The 22,438-nt window shown below is 37.6% G+C and overlaps 1 protein-coding gene across 2 annotated transcripts in view; it reads right to left on the bottom strand.

Moving 5' to 3' along the window:
• cntn3a.2 (contactin 3a, tandem duplicate 2) overlaps nt 1-22,438 on the bottom strand; it is a 59,241-nt gene that overhangs the window by 28,376 nt on the left and 8,427 nt on the right. For both annotated transcript variants that reach the window (XM_015028618.1, XM_015028617.1), the window contains exons 5-14: nt 15,279-15,454; nt 12,548-12,643; nt 11,939-12,142; nt 11,041-11,143; nt 10,513-10,697; nt 8,859-8,995; nt 4,734-4,863; nt 3,363-3,513; nt 2,119-2,246; nt 762-931 (exon numbers count right to left, since the gene is read on the bottom strand). In XM_015028618.1, the coding sequence (XP_014884104.1) occupies nt 762-931; nt 2,119-2,246; nt 3,363-3,513; nt 4,734-4,863; nt 8,859-8,995; nt 10,513-10,697; nt 11,041-11,143; nt 11,939-12,142; nt 12,548-12,643; nt 15,279-15,454 (1,480 nt within the window). The remainder of the gene's footprint in view (nt 1-761; nt 932-2,118; nt 2,247-3,362; nt 3,514-4,733; nt 4,864-8,858; nt 8,996-10,512; nt 10,698-11,040; nt 11,144-11,938; nt 12,143-12,547; nt 12,644-15,278; nt 15,455-22,438) is intronic.

Below are 22,438 nucleotides of genomic sequence, written 5' to 3' on the forward strand. Positions count from 1 at the left end.
CTATAAATCCTTCTGCATACTTTCATGCAGGCTAGAATAGCTAATCTCACGAGAAATTGATCGCCAGACAATATGCTCTTTTTTGGCAATTTTCCTTACAATGATTTTGGGTCAGATACAGATTTTTCATTTCTTTTTTTTATCCATTTTGAGCAACTATTCAACCACAACCGGTGCTGCTACACAACAAAAGAAGAAGAGCTGCCAGAGTAGAGCAGAAGAAGAACAGCTAGAGAAACTGGAACGTAATGAGACCAGTGTTTGTTTTCAATTTAGAAACATTGAAAAGAATTGCTTCTGACAAGACCCCACCAGTGTGCGTTGTTTCCTAGAAAGTATTAGGGGCATATTTTTTGATGTGTCAAGAATAAACAGGAGGAAAACAAAAGAGATGTTGTTTTCAGTCTAGTTAGATATTGTCTTTTTTTTTTGTCCAAAATTATCCGTCCAAAAAACGAAACTAATCCAGTAGTTTTAAATACGATGCTTAACATTTGATTGGTTGTCAGTCTTTATGACCCCACCTCTATTTTTCAATGATACTTCTTCTCAGCTAACCCAAGATAGCACTACTGCATGCTTAGGACATAGGTTATGGCAGTGGAAACACAAAGAACTGGTGCAAGTCAAATTCTACAACTACTTTAACAATGAAGCTAATTCGGTGAAAAAATAAGATATATTTAGTTCATTAGGGTTTTTAAAGAATAACTCAAAGTATCTGATTAGTACACTTCTATGTATGAGTAAGGGTCACTCACGCCGCCTACAAGCTCAAAGTGGCCGTCTCCCTTGGTGATGAGCTGTCCATTAAATGCCCAGGAGAAGGACACATCCAGTACAGGATCACTGGCCACCTGGCAGGGCAACACGATGCTCTCCCCTACAATGATCTCCATGTCCACTGGTCCCTGAATGATTCTGGTTGGATCTGCCATAAAAAAAAACAAGAAACAAAAAAAAAAAAACCATAAAGTCTGAAGTATAGCTGCCAGACTTTCACAATAAACGAGGTGTTTCGTTGCAAACAGAAAAGCAGACCTTTTGTTGATTTCACTGAAAACAGAAGCAGAGATGCAACACTTTCCGGAAAACAAGCTCTGTACAACAGTGAGTCACAGGCTTAGCCACGTTGTCTTTGCACAGAAAGGTCCCAGTCAAATACTGTGTGATTACATGCAGCCTGCTGCCTCTAAAATGGGTAATAGGATGACACAGATTGTATAATCTTCTGAAATCCTGATGGAAATTGCAATGCGCTGCTGATCAGATAAAACCGCACATAATAGGCTCCGGTGTAGATCTAGTACGGGAAATGAGGAGCGCCGCTTTAAAGTACACTAAAGCAATCATTTAGAGAAGTCCTCTGAGCTTCAAAAAGGCAAGATAATGAAAGTGAGGAAATCAGAGAGAGAAGGTGGAGCACAAAGGAAGAGAACTTGTACTTTTACATCTTTTCTTGACGCTGAATGTCAAGGAGAAAAGTCGCTGGTAAAGAAGCAACGTCTCAGTCAGAGCCAAGCATCGCTAACCTGTTTATGTCTCTGATAAATACTCAAGTCATCTATAGAAATAACTGGCCTTGGCGATCATAGTGGCAGACAATATCATTCAGCACATTAACAAAACCAATGAGAAACCTGGAAAACACCAAGCTGTCACTCCAGAGGCGAAAAGAAAAAAAAGGAGAAACGCATGTTCAACAATAACAGCATCTGTGACACCACCTCACTAATGCTTCCACTGCTTCCACTCAAGGCACTTTCATTTGCTGCAGTAAATTGGTTGTTTCAGCTGCTTTGAGGAAAACAGTGTTCAAGTACTTTGTCAAATACGTTCCGAGTGGATTATTGCAGCCTCACAAAACCCCTGAAAGACAAGCCTTTTCGAGTCGCAGAGCACGTTTTGATTATGCAAGAAGAACAAAAAATAAATAAATAAAAATTCAGCTTTTTGTCAAAGTATGCAAAAACGCTTTCTGCTAAACGCAATTCAGAGAGCAAAATGTAAAAGGTTGCGATTGGTGAATAACCTAAATGCAGCAGCTCCTTGTGCTGACGCACGCCGAGCAGTGAATTGTGCTTACTAAGTGGAGTGCTATTTAACAGCGCAGCTCACCCGTAACCAGCAGCCTTCCAGTTGTGCTTGACATCCCAAATCTGTTCCTGGCGAAGCACGTGTAGCTGCCCGCGTCCGACTTGCTCACATTGGCCAGCCTCAGAGTTCCATCTGGAGAAAGTGTGATCCTGTGCAGGAGGAGGCAAACACAGGCAGCGTCAACATAACGCTGAAAACTAGATGTATAAACAAAGAATTTGAATAAACATGTTTTTGTTTTAGGTCAAAATTGTTTTATCGTGTTCCTATAATGATGAAGTTTACATAAATACCTATACGCTAAGCGTACTTTGCCTTTAAATTGTCTGCGGAAGCTTGGATGACAAACCAACACTTCTTTTTAAGGTATATGGCTCGGAATAAATTGTGTATCCTTATTCTACCTTTTCATGACTCTTTGCTGGCCCATTTCTGCAGATGGGACATCAAGTTTGAAGGCCGCCTTGCTCACATCCACCTTTTCAGCTCTGACAGCAAATATTCTAAATGACTGAGAGGAAGGCTTTGTGATGGCTAGCGTTGCTGTCATTTGAGTTCCTTTGTAGCTAATTTAGTGATGTGGATAAAGTTATTGTTACATTTTGAAGACCTATTTGTCCCCAAGATAAACTCTAGTGACTCTTGCAGCAAAACATCCACACGTGATCCAGTTGCTTTCACATTGTGGATGGTTTTCTCTCCTTTTTCCATCACGCCCCCCACAGAGCACCACTCCCCACTCAGCTCCACCAGACTAGCGGCAGCAGCACTTAACAAACACCTGGAGGAACTAGGCATCTGCTGAGCGTATTATACAAACTAAAACGCTCCTAATAATGGTTATAAACAACATAAATGGATGAAGGAGGATTATTGTAACAGAGGTTCTTAAAGAGACAGAGGTCAATTTTAAAATATGGTTATGATATAAAGTCAAACTTCTTTTAAGCAGCTTAAAGTTCTGGTAGGGAAGAAAGTCTGATCTAAGGTCAGAAAAGGAGGGGGGAAAGTTAGGCGTCTTTAAATACTGCATGCAAATGCCTTCCTTCAGCTGGAACTTGTTCAATCAACATTTAATCAATGCATAAACACTGATTTCATTTTTTTTCTTGTTCTCCACACTATGCATAAGGACCTTATAGTTAATCGCTGTTTGTATCTGGAGTCACTATTGATCAGATCAAGAGAGCAGAGCGTGGGAATAAATGCCAGCGCTGACCTAATTACATTCCCATGGACGACTGCTAACTAGTTGCTGTGATTACCTGTCGTTGGTGTGGATAGGCAGGTTCCCCTTCTTCCATAAAATGCTTGCTGTCGGGTAGGCCTGGGGCTTGCAGTCCAACGTCACCGTTGTTCCGGCTTTGGCTTTGAGCAAAGCTCTGAGGACGTTCCCCGTGAAGTCCGGAGGAGAAGCTGACGGTGGTGGGGGTGAAAGCAAACTGTCTTTTAGCACAAGACTGCAGGAGATCTCACAAGGCATTTCAAGCACTCTGTAATTCAATCTGTGAAAATCAATAAATGTTGAAGAGATGGAGACAGATGCTTTAATTATCTGTAATGAGAATGGAATGGATACTGAGAGTAACAATGCTGTGAGTTTTATTGTCTCTTGCTTGGGTCGCATTGAATAAAGGCATCGGTTAAAGCAATGCATCAAAAATTACAAAGCAATTCTGTGTAAAAATTGAGCTTTGTAGATGATGGAAGTTTGTTGTTTGTCCCGGTCACATAAATGTATGCAAAAGTATTTGCACCCATTGAATTTTTTCAGGTATTTAGGGTATTTCTTCAATTTCTTTAACAGATTTTAACAAATTAAGGCTGAAAATTTGTCAGTTTGTCTAAATAACACATTAATCGCAGTCAAACGTTACACAGAGCATCCATAAAGAGCAACTCTCCAGTTGTGGAAGAGTTTAGAGTTGTTCTCCTGGTGAATGTCTTTTGCTATCTCTAAGATGTTTTCCTACAAGACTGTCCGGTGTTTAGTTCTGGTTATTCTTCCGTTGGCAGGAAGCAGTTTTCCCATGTATGTTATAAACAAAAGTATTCCCACAGCATGAAGCTATCTCTGGCATGTTTTAGGGTGACATGCACAGTTAGTTCTTCAACAAATAAGAGTTTTGTAGGCCAAATAATGTGTGACAACATTGACTTTGTTTCTTTTTGTTTTGTTTCTTCAACTGAAGTCAGATCTGTGAAGCCAACAACTTATAGTTGTGCTTTCAACAGATTTTTTTTTTTTTTCCACCTGAGCTATGAACTCCTTCTGAATCACCATAGCAACTTCTCACTACTCTGTTTACTATTTCGGTGACTTCTGAAGGTATTGCATCAACAACCACTTCACGATAATGCTTTGCTTTCTAGCACATAAAATCCCCATAATGGTTTATGGTTGCAAAGTGACAACATATGAAAAAAAAATAAATAAAAGAATTCAAGTGGGAGGAATCATTTTGTAAGATTTGTGAAAAAAAGAATAAATCTAAATGCGTTTGACACCACAAAATCATCCTCACTTGAACCCTCTACCCACTAAGCCAGACAACCTTTAAGAAAGACAGTAAGATGACCTTTAGATTCTTTTGGTAACAATGATTTGGGGATTTAGGAGATAAATGCCATCCTACCTAAAACCATTAGTTCGGCCGCAAAATATATGACGCCATGTTTGTTCTCAGCCACACACTGGTACATGCCAGCATCAGATAGCGTGAGCGGCGACACCGTAAGGACCCCATCCTCCACGTGGATCCTGTCCTGTGAAGACAGGGATGAAAGAAAGCAATTATTGCTTGAGAGTTAAAGGTAGCTTTTTGCTTTTGCATGTCACACTCTGATAAATGTTGGTAAACAGCAGATTTTCGAAAACGTTGCCGGTGTTTGCAGATTAAATCAAGATAGTGCGGCTTTTATTCCTCTTATGTTCTGTGTGTGCATCGTTTTTAATAAAAACATGCTTAGTTTATTTAAAAAAAAAGGAGAGATCAAGTTTTACCATTTCATCACTTGTCCTGCGTACAGCATACAAATCATGAGACATACAGCTCTCTTTAAATTTATTAAGAACCCTGGAAAAGATCTTTAAAAAGCATGAATATATTTTTATCTTTTATTGCAGTTACATCATCTCATGCTAGAAAATTTGGACAAATTCAACCTTTAACTTGTCTAAATTTCAGGAGGGTGGGAAAAAAAATCCACAATACACTTACTGTTTCATGTACAGTTTTTGTTATACTAGTCAGTCACCTTGTGAACCCTGTTTTAAAACTACAGAGCAGCTTGGCTACCTGAGCAAACAGCCCAACCAATTATAGTATGATGTGGAGAAAAAATGTGAACAGATTCAAAACTTTATGTCAGCAACAAGAAATGTACCTCATAGTTACCCGTAGCAACTAATCATCACAAACTCTCTACATTTACAAAAATATGTATAATCTATCTATATAGCATTGGCTATTCTTGCTTAAGCTACTTTATTCCTTTTAAAAAATACAATAAATCCACAATCAGTTATATATTTCCATGTTATTAAGTTTTACAACATAATAAAACTGAATAAAAAAAGAAGACAAGATTCATTGTTCACTGCTGACAGAAATCCTATGTTTTAATGTTTTTTAGTAAACCAGCGTAATAGGATAGGATAGAGTCTCATAGTATATATGAGACAGAAGAGAAGTTTCAGAAGGTGAAATAAAATTGTGTCTGGGGCACAGATCTGTGGAAGAAAAAAATAATTTTGTTTTGGAGGGCCAGAGTGGCGTAATACACAGGAATAAAGGGTCTGGATCAGCAGCTAACCAACAAGCCTTTGGTCAGTGTGAATGACACCAGTTTCTTTGTAGAGATGAGAGAACAATCATTGCCGCAATCGGTCAATAACGGCTTTATCGTAGAGTGACAGGCAGAAGCCATTACTTACTGAAAGAAACAAGACAGTCTACAGAGTCTCAGACCAGGTGAAGCCAAATCCTCCAACTGATGTAACAAAGATTGGACTAAGCTTGTTTTTTTTTTTTTTCTTCAATACTTTCAGCAAAATAAATCACTGAGCATCATTTTATCAGTACCATCACTAACCATAGTAAAGAAAACAGCATCTTCTGGGAACATATCTCAGCAAGAGGAAGTGGGAAACAAGTAAAAGGGCAGAGCGCTTATGCTCTGCGGTTTACATCTGAACAAGCCAACATCCTGAAGTTGGAGTAAGATGACACAAAACGGCGCTTCAGGAAAGATCTAGAACTATTCTGGGATCACCCAGTGAGAAACGGATCTGAACCAAGAGCTCTGGAGAGACCTGAACAAGGCTCGGCACCACACCTCCCCATCCCATCTGGCACAGCTGAAGCATTTCTGCCAAGAACGCTGGACGACGCTTCCAAATGAAAGGTGTACCGGGCTTGTAGGAATTACTTGGAAATCTCAAGGCTGCTGTTGTTGCCATGGATCCTTAAACCAACAGCTATGAGTGAGAGGGATAAACACATGTTGCGTGTTTCCCAGTATCACATGCTGTGCATTTGAAACTGAATGCATAGTTTCTTGCTAAAGTATTTACACCCATTAAGTGTTGCAGCCTAATATATTTTATTTGATTTTTTTTAGATAACTGACTAACAAAATTAGCATTTTTACAAAAGTTAGAGCAGGGGTGTGAAACTCATTTTCATTTTGGGTCATATCAAAAATATGAATGTTCTTAAAGGGCCGGCTGCGCCAGAATGTATTGACAGGATCCATTAAATTGTTAACATATCAGTAAATAGCTGCTGATTTTCAATACGTTTTCTTAAAATGAAATATTGAACATCTATCCAGGATTTTGCGATTGTTTTTGTGTTTTCTTTTGCAATCAAAATCACAGATTTTGTGGTGCTAATTTAGAAGTATTTCGTTGTAATTTCTGCTTTATTTGCACTTATGTATGATGTTAAATGTGACTTTTTAATAATCGCCATATCAGTCACAGACTACAACTTGACATCAAGTAGGGCTGAGGAAGCAGTCACTTAAACACAATGTTTTTGGCCAATTTTGAGAAAATTTGTCTGTAAAAACTGGAAAAAAAATTGGTTTTGTATAAATTTAGCATGAGTTTTGCAGCTTTTTGAAAACCTTGAGGGAAATATTGATGTAATTTGGAATCTAGAGGGTCACATAAAAAGCTACGGTGGACCAAATTTAACTCCCGAGTCTTCAGCCAAAGAAGAAGAAGAAGAAGAAGAAGAAGAAGTTCTTCTTTGGCAATGCGCACAGAAATATGGCCTTTCTAAGGTGCTGATGCTGAAAAGGCTACGCAATGCTCCAACATTGCAAGGCCAGTTTCAATATTGAGTGGAACCTTAAAATAAGACTATTTTTAGGCAGCTGAATGTGAATATTTTACATACAAATGATCAAAAACTGCAGTTACTAATATATAGAAATAATGTCATGCTCATGAAATGTCATTGGTTGAATTTCTAAATGTGTGGGCATTCAGTCAGTTAAGTTATGAAAAGAATAATTTCAAAGTCAAATGATGATGAGGCAAAAATAAAGTCAAAGTATGCAATTTAAATCCCAATCAATGTAAAAAATACTATATCTAGTAAGATATTTTAAATAGCTTTCTATGTGGCTAAATTACTATGCTGGAATAATGAGAGACATTAATTTCTATAATATCAAGTCATACTTCTGTTTTTAAGTCATTTTCATTTTATTATCCAAAATGTAAAATAATTTTTTTTAAGATTTTGCTCATCCTTTTTAACATTGACAAGGAGAAACTATTTGAAACAAAATCAAATAACCACTTATTTATTGTTTTTTTATATACCTTTGTTTAAAAGGAAGAGCAAATGATCAAAATATGCTAAAAAGCAACAGAACAAATGGTACATGGACCGTACACCATACAGGTGAGTGAAAATGTTTAGTTTATTGCATAAAATAAACATTTTACAAAGGGGTTTGGTGCACATCGCATTCTAAAGTTTCATTTCATTTCCTTCCATTAGCATGCGCGACGTTGTGTAAATCACGTGAAATCCCAGTAAAATACAATGAAGTTTGTGCTTGCAAGATATTAAAAGTTGGTATAAATACTTATGCAAGGTGCTGCAGATTATCTTTTCCTACGAGATATTAAGATGCCAGGAAAATATAGAGTGACATTTAAGAATGCCTCTTTAATAATGATTTAAAAACGAATTATATTTGCTGTGTAATTCAGTGTGTCTCGCTGTGAGCTTTATTAAGGGTCATAAAACAAAAGGAAAAAAAAAATTAATACTTTTCAACAGCCATTTAAAATCAGCCAAGTTTAAAACAACTGAGCTGAGAATATGCCAGACGTGCGTGCATGTCTCTTGTGGTTTGGACTGAGGTGTGCAGTCCCACATAGTATATTTCACAGAAGATTAAGCCCATTGTCCCTAAATCTCAAGGCGCTTAAACATGCACCATAAATAATGAAAAACAACTCTCGACTCCATTCAAATGAAATGGAGCAATCTCTTGGGAACTCGACTGATCCGCTCTCTAAGACGCTGTAATCTGCCAAGGTGACGCTGAACAAGCCCCGGCGAAATCCAAGTCTCATCGCTGGCACACCTTCGCGAGATGTTTACACTCTCATCCAACACGCCGGAAAAACCGACAACAAGCTCTCACGCCGCGCTTCTCTGAATAAAACTGCTGAGCCGCGGCTGCAGATTAAGTATTTAAAACAAAAACGCTTTTAGACGGCGGTGATTTACCTCTGAGAGGAACTGCTGGCCATTCTTCAGCCAAGCGTAGGAGGGTTTGGGCTTTCCGTTGGCCCGGCACTCCCAGTGCAGTCTCTCCTCTATGGCCATTGCCGTGTCCTTCATGGTCTGGATCCACTGAGGCTTGGCTGAGGACACAGAAATACCCCTCTTATGAAATATCTCACGAGAAACCCAGAGGAGGGCTCTTTATAAGGAAGCGGCACCGGGCCCATTAAGTATGCCGCTTCCCAAATAGTTCAAAGGAAGCACAGATTGGCAGCTCAAACAGGATGGGCTTGTCCTTAAGGGGGTCGGGGGAGGAGAGAGAAACGATTGCATATTTCATCACTCAAATGTTTCACGAGCCTGTGGCAACACAAGATTACCATTAAACACTGAACCACAAAGCGGAAAACTTCTCGCCACTGGAAGAGTGCACACAACATCGCCACCCACCCCAACCTGTCACCTTAAGTGTGTGTAGAAAAACCCTTCACCCCTGCACATAACTTCGAGCATTACATATGCACAACTTTTCAGATTTTTTTCTGTTGTTTTTTTAATTTTTTTTCCTTTTTTTGTATGGGAAGAATGCAGCACTCATAATAAGCACAGCTCCTTTGCAGGCGCCAAGCATGCTGTCAGTTCCAATGTCACAGGTGTCATTTTCGCTTCTGTAATGAATTCACAGAAAAACGCAGCAGCCGGAATGAGCCAAGGGGGCAAATTTTAAATAGAATAATCGCAACGCAATAAAATAATGAAAATATTAAAACCAAGCAGACGTCTTTTTTTGTTTTAATTTTTAATTACACTCTAACAACAGTAACATTCCCATGTTTCTCATGCTATATATATATTTTAAGGTGAAAGTGTAAAGGGGTAAACATTTTGAAACTTTTCAGTTGTTTTCCAGATCTGGGAAAAAAAAACAAAAAAACCCCCTGAAAATCTCAAGCGGGAGTCTGCAAACTTAAACAGAAAAGCCACACATCCAAGACTAGAACCAGAAAGACCATCTTGCTACAAGGCAGCATAGCTAACCGCTAAACCTGTAAATATTTATTATACGAGCTCTTCAAAAATGTACATGCGAAAAAAAAAAAAAAAGCTCCCCGCTAGAGGTAAATGATTTAAACAAAAGATGTCACCACAAAACTCCCCCAAAGAATTACGTACAGTATGAGAACAAATGTTTTAAATATGAAAATTTCTCATGCGTGTTGCTTTACAAGGATGTCCATAAATTAAACACAGTAACTAAACTTTATGAAACATGTTTTCAATGAACAGGAATTTTTTTTGTAGTTTAAAATGGGTTTTGAATAAAACCTCTCTTCAAAATTTCTGAATATTTCAAAGGTTATTCTGAGACTTTGGGTTCTTTTGAGGCCTGTCAGTATCTGGCATTTCTATGTTGATTTACTAATTTTTTTTTTTTTTTTAGCTGAAGAGCTGCAATTCCATAGTTGATCTTCAGAATGATGTTTTTCAGGTCCTTTTTGAGGCTTTTGCTGAAGTTTCATTGTGAAACTTCAGCTTTTGTTCATATTACATACAAACTTCTGCATGCAAAAACTACATGAATACATTAATTAAATATTTGTGTAAATATGTAGCCTTACTGATGGTAGCAGATGTGTTTCTGGAAAAAATCACATACCGTAAAAAGCCAGCCGACCGGTAGCTGTGTTTCTTCCCATTTTGTTCTCCGCCACACACTCGTACCCTCCTGTATCGTCTTGTTGGAAGCTCGGGATCTCCAGCACTGCATTTGAATACTTCATTTTGACTTTGCTGGGAAATGGGACTCCGTTAGCCCTCCTCCAGGTGATTTCTGGAACGGGGCTGCAACAGAAAAAAGTAGGCAAACCTTAGCTCAGGTTGTAACAATCCAGTGATAATGAAGCATTTGATGGACTATAAAAGCATCCTCTGTGTATTTTTGTGGATGAATGGTTCAGATTAAGCCCAATCCAACCACATGAAAAAAAAAAAAAAAAAAGAAAAGCTTTTCAGCATGAGTTTTAAAATCAATCATGACTTTTTTTCCCCCACTCCACACACTGAGAAATATAATTACCAGAGGATGTTTTTATTTATTTATTAATCTTTTTTAAACCTGAAGGTTTGTCGTCTGGAATGATGGGCAAAGGAAACCTGAAAACACTCTTCGAGGAATTTGACTTACTTCCCAAGGGCGAAGCACTCCAGAGTAACTGTTGATCCTTTCGAAGAAGGTACATTGTCTGGAAAATTAACTTCTATTTTTGGCTCGTATTCACCCATCACTCCTGTAAGGAGCAAGCACAAGAACCTGCTCAGTCTTCTATTATTTATGGCTTACCTACAATACTACTGGCACAGAGGTTCGAGCAATGGCACTAAGGACAAATAAAAGACAAAATGAACAAACACTCTCTAATGAGCACACTCCTAGCAGCGCATCACTTAAATGTACAGTCACTGGGTGTTGTGCAGAGCCAGCGAGGAATAATTCAAAACACAGTGGGGGGAGGGGGGAATTAATGTCTTGTTTTTTTCAGTCAGCAGCTTCTTATCTATTATTTCAAAGCTTGAGTGGGCAGTTTTATTGTTTATATCATTATTCAGAGAAAGGCGCAGGAGATGGGGATCAGACAGTGATGCAATAGGATTTAAATTTATGCAGCTACATGTACAGTACACTGAGTGGAAACTAACTGGTTGAGCCACCAGAACACTCAATGTAATGGTCCAGTGACGTATGACTCATGTTTAATTCATCTGAGGGCAATCTTTATTCACTCTTTCTATGAAACCATATCAGGGAACAGAACAATCCAGAAAATTCATGTGAAAGCAGGAGGAAGGTCTTTAAAGGGGAACGCAAATTATGAGGAGGGGAAGTCAGCACAGGGGGAGATTCAGGGAATTTGTTTGTCAAAAACCAACTGCGTACGACAAGCTACTGGTACTTAGGGACTTAAATGCAGCGATGGACAACAAAAAGAGTTCTTTGAAAATCTGGTGACAAAAGAGACATCAATAAGAAAAAAAAAACAACAAAACAAAATTGTTGAATGTCATGAACGTTTGCAGCATCTTACCGTCTGTCCTGAGGATCAGAGATGTGGGCGAGCTCTGAACCTTGCCTTTTGTGATGCTGTTCATCACCACACATGTGTAGTTCCCCACATCAGAGGGCTCCACCTTAGCAATGTACAGGTTTCCCGTCTGCTGGGAGACAAATCGCCGATTGTCTTGCTGAACAAAGTATGGATACTCATTGAAGACCCATGCGTATGTAAGGTCTGAAAGACAAACAGGCGTACAAGCAATCGATGAACACTCTTAGACATGATTTAATATCTTACTTTATTATTGATGAGTTCTTTATCATTTTTAAACATAATTAGGAGCTACAATTTAGATAAAAGCCTGAGAAATGTCTCCAAGTTTTTGCAGTTGTATTTTCGATTGCACTAAATACAATGCAGACACTAACACGTTAATCAAGTCCATCAAATGGGGGTGAGGGGGCAATTTGCACATTTTTACATAAAGTCTATGGAGAAATAGTTCTTTACTTTTTATGATTATTTAAACGGCATGCCATAACCTGAGGAGGCATTCTGATTTTCCATTTTGAGTGCTCCATCTAATCAGAAACGTCTTGTTATGATGGCGTTTTTAAATTATTGCCTGTGAGTATCTACCTCCTGACGAAGTGGGTGTCCCACACAGTAACACCACTCCTTGTCCCTCTCGGACCGACACGGCGCTTCTGGTGTGAACTTTGAAATGATCTAAATCTGAGGAAAGACAAAAGAAACAACCAACTATCAAGATTCTAGATGTTCCTTATCAAGGAGGTAAAAACGCAGGTGAGTGTGAAACCAGAAATCTTTAAAATACTTATGCATTGCTATGGAAAATGAGAACTGTTCTTTCAGAGAAAAGAAAAGCTGTTTAATCTAAATTCTGCTGTGTGTGATATTATTAGGCAAATTGTATTCACCTGGATTCAATTATTTTTGAACAAATACTGTGCTCTCAGGCAGTCTGAAATGTCATTAGGCCTCAAACCTCAATGTTTGACAATGGGAAAGTGAATTTTGCCTTTCTCTGGGGAATAATTATGTGAACATATTAGGCAGCTGAAGTAACAGAGGAGACTTTTCCAAAATTTCCTTTTATATGTTGCAGTTTAACGGGTTTTGAACTTTAAAGAGCAAATATCTTGCAAATAAATCACAACTGTATTACTTTTATTATAAAACCCCCCACAAAATATAATTAAGTAAAGGTAACTACATCTATATATGATTGATGGTATGAAGTGGCATAAGCAACAGCATGCCATAATTTTAAAGAGACGTTTTTCTTTCTATTTTCTTTATAAAAACATCTGACTGGAACAAGTCAAGTTGATTGTTGACTGCTTATTGTTAAGCAGTCAACAATAAGCAGTGAGTGCTCTTATTTTCCCTCTTGGATTGAAATCTTCTATGCAGAAAAAGTAGATGGGCTTTTGTTAAAGTAAATAGGTGAGTAATGAGATTTCTCCTCACCAACCACAAACTGTGTGTTTGTTCAATATACTTTTTGGCCCAGAGTTATGAAACAATTAGAATCTTATTTTAAGCAGAAGGAACAATCAGGAAAGAGGACAGAGCTCATGCCACTGCGACAACGTAACTAGAACAACGTGAGTTTTAGTCCGCGTAAAATTTATGTGGTCGGAAAATTTGTTGTGTTACCATATTTATCTGGTGTCCACTTTGTGAGTACATCCTCTGATGCCACCAGGTCTCATTAAAACAAACAAATAAAAAAAAAGCAATAGCTACTCGACTGCATACTTATCAACAGTAATAAGCTGTAGCCGGGACTTGTTTTTTCTTGATGTATGAGCCAATGAATGACTGTATACCAATATTTTGACTTTCCTAACAAACGCTATTTACATTAATTTGTAGTGAATTTTTAGGGACAAAGAACATTTAAAATCAAATTCAAAAATACTTTATTAATCCCAAAGGAAAATTAAATGTTGTTGTAGCTCATAAGCATTTTGTCAGAAAACTAACTTTAGATGAATTATTTAGCGTTTGAATGGTGTGACGGTGTAATGTGTAACGTTTTGACAGCTAGTTCACAGAAGTTTACACTAAAATGGTCACAAATAAAAGTTGGACTAAGTATGTGTAAGGAAGTGACTTTCAGCTGCTTCCATTCACAGCAGCTATGTTTTACACAACTGAGCTTGTTTAACCACATGCTCTTTAATTCCTATGTAAGCTGAAAGTCAATAGCTACCACAAATAGGTCTTCCTCTTATGAACTCACATTTGAACTAAACACTCTGAAATTGCTGTTTTGTCTTGGGTGCCTGTTATACGCATTGATATTATGTGACATCATGAGTCATCTGCAACTCTAAGAGATGTGCTGAGCTGTCCTTTTTTTCTGGTTCATTCTTTGAAACTTTTCTTTCTTCCCAAATTTGAGACATACAAATTTCTAGAACTAAACAAACTATAATCCTAAGCACAAACAAAAAGGAAAAGATGCAAAAATGTTGATTTATGCCCTTTATGAGCTAGCAACACAGAAGATGAATAACATTTTAAAGACACTGGTTTGACCTCTAAATCATTCAATAGCAATTTAAAAGCTGCAAAAAGAGCTTTGTACAGAATAATAAGGTTCTCTTTGTCCTCTTGTTGGAGTGGATTACATTCAGTGAATCAAACTCTAACATGCTATTAAACACAGTCCTATAAAATGATAAATTCTGCTGATTTATTAAATGTTACCCTGCTTAGATTATCATATTTGTAAAATAAGTTTTAGACAATGCTAAAATGAAAAGCTTAATGTAATTAGAGGCCACAACAAGAACCCTCCTACATCATGGCAGCAACTATTGGAGATCCACTGTTACCATTTCAACCTTACAAAGTCAGCATTTTGCATAACGTCTAAAATGTACATATAATTATATTTTTTTCCCCCAAAATGAACGATGTAACCTCTGAATCGCTTTCTGTCTTTGTTTTCCTTTGCCACATCTTTTAGCACCTCGCATTTGCATCTGTGAAAATCGTATACAATGGCTTTAGAGTGCTATAGCTGACTTTGTGTTTGTTTCTTCTAATGACATTTTCACTTAATTTGCACCTTGTCATGAAAAATGTGCACAGGAAGCATGATTAAGTCGGAGTGCTCACTTGCCTAATGAATAGCTATCTAATGCATGACATGAAAACTGAGAAAAGCCATTGACAGGTTTATGGAAAGAGTGAAACCACAGAGGCAGAGTCTGTGAGAGATTAAACACTGAAACATAGCAGTTGCATTGCTTTATTCCAAAAATGTTTAATTTTCTAAGTACAGCTTTGCTGCAGTTTTGAGTAAAAGTACCAAACATATTAATTGACTTACAGGCAAACTGTAGACTTGCTCTCCTGCTCAGTATAGCTCCTACAGTGTTGTAGGCCATACACTGATACATCCCTATGTCCTGGTAGCGGTCCAGATTGCCTATAATGAGGTTGCCCCCAGACAGACGCCGCCGATGATCCAGGCCCAGATTTATGAGAGTCCCGTTTAGTGACCATCTGTGAGGGCAAACACATCATCAGTCGGCGGCAAAATGCGTGGTCCATCTCTTTCTCGCAAACAAGGTGGTGTTACAAGGCGTGAATGGGAAACACAACTCAGAATGGTGGAAGAAGACATTCACTATGTGGCAGACATACAGGCCCTGCCAAAGGAATTCATACTTTATGGGCTTCTCTTAACTATGTCATTTTACACACACAAACCTGGACGTATTTCATTGAGATTTGTTGTGAAAGATCAACACAAACTTTCACATGTGAAGTGGAAGGACAATTTGTACAAATCAAAATTTTAAAAGTGTAGTATGCATTTATATTTAGCACGGCTTCAGTCAATAATTCCAAGTAAGCACTACCCAAGTTCACTACCCCACTCCTAAACTCAAACCCCAGAGGTACTACAGCCAAATAACACTGCAGCAACAGTGACTATTTGAGCGACACCCTGGAGCAAAGATGGCCACTCTACAGGGAACCAGAGCAAGCGCCAAGCCCATCAAGAATCCTGTCCCACACCAGCTAACAACAGTTAGGAACTTCAACAAGCCAGGTAAGACAGCACAGGGAGCAATGGACTATGACCACTCGACTACACAAACTCTCATGCCCGTCTCATTGTCACCACAGAGCAGCACCCACATAATCTCGGATTATTGTTCTCCGTGTCTGGTAAGTGAGCTTAGGTGGACAGAGGGTCTTGGTAAGTTGGCAGATAGGCCAAGATGATAGATTTTGTACTATCATCAGACCCTCTTCTCAACAAAATTCTCAACAGTTTTATATCTGACCTGTGCTCTTTGGTCCTCCTTATTTAGTTTTCTCCACCAATGTGTCTATCAAACCTCTGTGGCCCACATAGAGCAGCCATATTTACACTGAGAATAAATGAGATACAGATGACCTCTGACAGGGTGACTTCTGCAGGCAATTTGTCCTATTGGATTTTTATTTAGGGGTGATCACAGTAAAGTGAGCTGTTTTTTTTTTTTTTTTTTGTAAAACTAAACACAAATTATACTCATTTTTGGTTCAACATTTCCAATCCCAATTAAAGACATGGTGGGCTCTATAACATTTAGAATTGTATCCAAATCTAAATGTTCAGTGCGTGTAGGTACTTTTTCATGGCACTATAGGCTTGAGTGAATCTTTAAATGGACATCAAACTATATTAGTATCATGTTTACCATTAATCACTTCCTGCCAATGCATTAACACATCTTCTTAAGTCAGGGAATGCATCTAAAACCTTGTTTTTAACCGCACAACTCCTTCCTTACTGTGCGACCCTACCGCACCCCACGACACACACGCATTTCCTGCTTCTTCCTTCACACCTTTTTTAAATTGATTTTCACACTTAGCATTGGCAAAGGAATGAAGCTAAAAGTCACCAAATAACCTCGGATAAGTTGCATACTAGTTGGCATTTTCATAGCATCACTGCATAACATTAGCATTCTAGCTTGCACCAGTCCTTCACATCTGCTCGCTTCTCTCATATTTGCTGTTCTAACATACACAGAATTTCAATTCAGTCAAAATTCAAACAAAGTTGCTCTTCTGCTGATGTTTCTCGTGTAATATATATTTTTTAAATCATCAAGTAAGAAGGTTAGATCATAAGACAGCTTAATAACATGTTGCTTAAGTTGAAAAGAGTAAGTAGGCTTTGCCTATAATTAAATATTAAATCACCAATCAGGGAACAAGTTCAAAGTGGCAGAACGTCTCAAACATTTTCTGCTGTACCTCTTCATCTCTGTCAAGCTTTAGCCTGCTAAGATCCCCATGATCCCCAAAGGACTGGGATTGAGCACAGTGAATAATACCAAACACAATTGGCCGTGGTTCTTGTTTGATGGGCCACAAGTGTTTGCAAACTCATTATCAGCCTCAAAGCGCTTTGTCCCACTGGAAAACTGATCTGCATGCCGGATTACATGTCCATTCCAGAGCTACACTGACGATAAAATTGCCCTCTGCCCTTTTTAATAACCCAGAGATGGATTTGTAACTGACCAGGTCAGTCGCTTAACTTGGAAAGCAGATTGCAAGTTTCAAAGAGCCAACTTATTGATTAAATTCCAACACTCCCTTTGTTCTTATTCCAAATAACCATAATCTAATAAAAAATTATTGTTCAGTAAATAACAAATCCTGAAGATATGAACGCATTTTTATGGCTTGGTTAGGTCACTTTATGTTTTACCAAAAAAAAAAAAAATCTAATTATTATGACAGATTAGTTACAGGTTCAATACTACATCTGAGGGTGCATGAGGGGCGTAAAATTGGTGGGTCCATCTTAACCCCTCATTCTGTGTTTTGTCCTCCCAGCTGAGGTGTAATAAACACATGGAGTCCCAGTTCACTTTTCCTTTTTTTTGGTCTTATGTAATAATCTAATTTTATTAGAATTGAATATTGGGTTTTAATTATCCGTGTTAAAACAAATGAAAAACATATTTTAATCTGTGTCTAATAAATTTATATATGATGAGTTTGATGTTTGAAATTAATTACTGGAGTAATTAAATCTTTTCAATGGTATTTTAATTTATTGATGTGCATCTATACGTATTGATCTTGTGAAGTGCCTTGACATGACATTTGGTGAGAACTGGTTTTGCATAAACGGGCAAAACTAAATTTGCAAATCACTAATAGATAAATACTCTGCGGTTTTGGAAATGTTATGACTAAAACAAAATCTTGCAGTTGTTTTCTATATTCTATCCTTTTTATTTAGCTACGACACCACTTGCTGCACTGTCCCCTGCTTCCCACAGAGATCATTAAATTTTAATCTTCCAGTATCTCACACACAAAGCCATTCCCTGCTATTTAAGGGTAGTCAAAGATCACGGTTTTGGAGGTTATCATCACTTTAGCTGTAATCACCTCCTCTCTGTCACGTCATATTAACATAAAGTGACACCATCCCGCCTCTGACTTATCATTTCCAACATTAGCACTTGGTGTGAGGTAACAGTGAGCTGATGCAACAAAAAAAGAAACAAACGCCTTTTTAACTTCTTCTCTCGGCTGCATTCTTCTGTTACATGTCGGCATGGGAACGTGATATGTAAACATTTGCACAGTAGGTTTGAGCTATTAAATAAATGAGACACCTGAAAGAACTCAAGCATCAGGTTACATCATTTTTCATATTTTAATAGAGAAATTCATCTATTCCATTCTCAGCCACAATGCCATTATGCATCTCCTTTTGACTGTGGTAAAAAAAAAAAAAAGAGCATACATGGGTTCAAAGACAGGGCACCTTTTATGGATGTTCAATCATTTTTCTCTCACCATAGAGAACATCCGTTTCTTACCATCACCTATATTCATATATTCTGCTGTCCTGAAGTGGAAATAAAAGAAATAAAAGCTTTAAAGGCAGGCTTTCCGAAAGATTTTAAATCTAACTTTCAAATTAATTTCTGAAGGTATATATACATGCTGCCACATTATAGAAACCTTACACTGCTGAAAGAACCGACTTCAAACCTTCCTCTTGTAAAAGCAACACACTAAACACCCAAGCGTTTCCTTATACTAGGAGTATGAGTGTGGGTGTCTGGTCCGACTACTTGAATTCAGCTTTTTGACCCTCAGCCATGATTTTCACCTCTTTTTGACCTTCTCTGAAGAGCCTCTGAAGCTCTGCGCTACCAAGATTGACTGGCAACCAGGAAAAAATAAATAAATCAAACAACTCTGCTATAAATTTGTTTTCTGAATACACGCCGACCTTCCAGGTACAGAAAAAAAGTTGAGTCTTCCGAATGATCCCGTGGCGTACAAAACGCGGGTCAAGTGAATGTTACAGTCCCCCTTCCTACTTAGATTATAAGAAGCTCAGACACATTTTCAGAATGCTGTAGAAAGATTATTCTTTTTAAAGAGGCGAGCCGGTTCTCTCCCTTGAGTTATTATGCCGCTGCTGTGTGCATAGAATGAAAGTCTTATATCTCTGGGAGTGACAGAGTAGGAAAAGAAAGAAGGTAAAGAAGGGGAAAAAAAGGGGCTGGGGAGCAATGTGAGCCCATTTACACTTCAAGAGCTGAGCCAGAAAGGTTGTGGGGGCACGCAGACACTTGCACAGCCAGTCTGACGAGACAGCACATTAAACATCTCACCTTTAATCATTACATGGAAATACCTGGTCTTAGGCGAACGGGATGTGAAAAGCCTGAAATAATGAGTGCACACACTGCACGGCTCTACCAATGCAGCTCAGGTGGCCGGCAGCTCCCACTAAACACTAAACACAGAAGACAATTGTAATCAATGGCTCTCTGTGCCAATTGGCGTCTAGCAATCTGCATTGTTCTCGTGGTGTTTTAATAAAGGAGCCGATCATCAGGATGCTGCGTGTATCTCTCTAATCTCTGGTGGTGAGAAAAAGAGACAGATTGGTGGTGTTAGTCAATATGAGTTAGTAGAGCCATAATGCCATCACTGCCTAGAGTGTCTATATGCATTTCAATCTAATTAGGAGAAAATGAATAGAAGGGAGAACATATCTTTTTCACACACAAAAAAGTAGAGTTCAGTAATTAACAATCTTTTTTTTTTTTTTTTACCAAGTAAATAACTGCAGCTGACTCAGTCTGAGTGGGTAGCTACCAGCAAAACAAGAGATTTATTTTTATTTTTATTATTTGATTTGAATTAGGGCCGAAACTTTCACGCAATAATTTAGATTAATTAACTACAGTGATTTTCACTCATTAAAAATTGTAAAGCAATTAATCAATTCATTTTTTTTACATGCAAAAGTCACAAGCTAGAACCTGTTTATTGTGTTTTTGGTGCAAACCATAGCAATGGATGACAAAGATTGCTTCTCTTGGCCCATCAGCGGTTAATATTTGCTTCTGTAAACAATCTAAAGCGACGGTGGAAAAGTTTATTGCTGTGTGCAAGTTGTGAAAAATGTATTTAACCCATTACAGAGGTTTGTCAAGCCTAAAATAACACCGCAATGCAATACATGTTGCAGCAGCACAGACGTGTCCAACACTAATGTGTCCACATTTTAATGAAGTATTTTTCTCAAAGAAGCTACAAGAGTTATTAGGGACACTTGAAAGCTGAATGAGCATAATAGCACTTTGCACCAATCTGATAAATAAACGACTGAAATAACATTAAAAACAATAAATGTCTTTGTCGTTGAACTCATTTGTCTTTTTATTTAATAATTTAGCAGCAAAAAGGTTTTGTAATTGAAAATGTTAAATATTTTGTTGGCACATGGTTTTGATTAAAATCACATTAATTGTGATGAATTAATTACAGACCCAGCCATTAACTCTATTAAGAAAACATTTTATCAAGTTCCACCACTAACTTGAATATAGCATTTTGTGCACGCACATGACTTTGAAGGACCCATGAGATATTTGGCAACATTTGTTTGCAAAGCAAGTATGTCCAAAGAAAATGTCCATTTAAGTAATTATTTACATTACAGTACATTTGGTAGCTGAATACAAAATTTATTAACTGTACAATCACAAAAAAATTGACTTAACATAACTAAACTGGCAATGTTCATGATGATTTACGACGGCGCTAGGTATGGGCAAACTTTACAACTGCTTAATGCCCTGGGTTGCTTTTGGTCTCCCAGGATAAATGCAATTCAGAAAGACAATTTTTGCAAGTGCACCCATTTCAGACAAATCAAAGAAAAGTATTATCGTTTGACAGTTTAACAAATTTATAATTTACAGTTTGTTTAGCAATCTAATACATAACAGCTAAGGAGCGTGTCATTTCTGAAACCTGAAATCAAACCTGATCAGCAGGACTGTTAATGCTTCAGTTTAAAATTAAAAATTAACACAACTGCTGGTATTTTGGTGGTCGCTTTAATTTTATACTGTTCAACTTTCTCATCTGTTGGTAACCAATCGGAGAAAATAATAAAATCAATCATTGACAAACACTAGCTGAAGCCACATATTAACCTTCTTCTGATCAACTGCGCAGCCACAAATAGCACAACAAGCAAATCACACATGACTGAGCTTTGACAAGCCACCCGTATGTGCTTGGGTATTACAAACACAACCAAAAATAAGACATTACTAATTGCTAACATGTTATTTATAACATACTCCTCACCAGAAACCAAACAAACTTCTTTCCTGCAGCTATTATATTGGAAGTTGCTAACATAAACAAACCTTCAGCAGCACTGTCAGGAATAACGTGGATAAAACAGAAATAATTTCTTTCACAGAAAGATTTATCTAGATTTGGGTGAGAACTTCATAAAGCTTCTGGAAGAAAGAGTTACAGACTAATGAAATCATGCTTGACCTTTTGGCCCCGACTCCAAAAGGTCTGTTCACGACAACAAAACTGAACGTTACAAAAACAATACAGATGAAACATGTTGTATTATTTTACTGGACTGCAAAAACACAGAACTTTTAAGCATGTCAGTTACTGATCTTATAACTTTAATGAAACATTCAACAGAGATTCTGTATTGCAAAAGTGGTCATTATAAAAATGTAGATTGGGCTATTGCTGGTGTTAATCAATATGGCGTTAGCTTTTATTAGCAATAAAAATAACACTTGTCTATTTCAGACAAAGACATTAAATCAAAACTGTGATTTATCATATGAAAGATGTAATGCTTTGATAATCTCGCCTATTTGCAACATAATCAGTGGATCCAGCATTTTCCCACAGGATATATACCATCTGTGCTCAATAACATCAATACATTTTTAAAAGAGAAAACAATAACACTTAGTATTAAAAACCACAAATGCCAGCATCATTTTGAAACTCAGATGTAATATTAGTAAGTTTGAATTTCAAATAACCTGTTTTAAATGCAACTTTCAATTCCACACAAAAAAAGAAAAGAAAAAAGATCGAAGTTCTAATGTAACATTTCCACAAATGAAAGAGATAAAACAAATGGCAGAAAATTCATTTGAATTG

Source organism: Poecilia latipinna, unplaced genomic scaffold, assembly GCF_001443285.1.
Source record: "Poecilia latipinna isolate Pla-1442-1.1 unplaced genomic scaffold, P_latipinna-1.0 Scaffold131, whole genome shotgun sequence".
Lineage (NCBI taxonomy): Eukaryota > Metazoa > Chordata > Actinopteri > Cyprinodontiformes > Poeciliidae > Poecilia > Poecilia latipinna.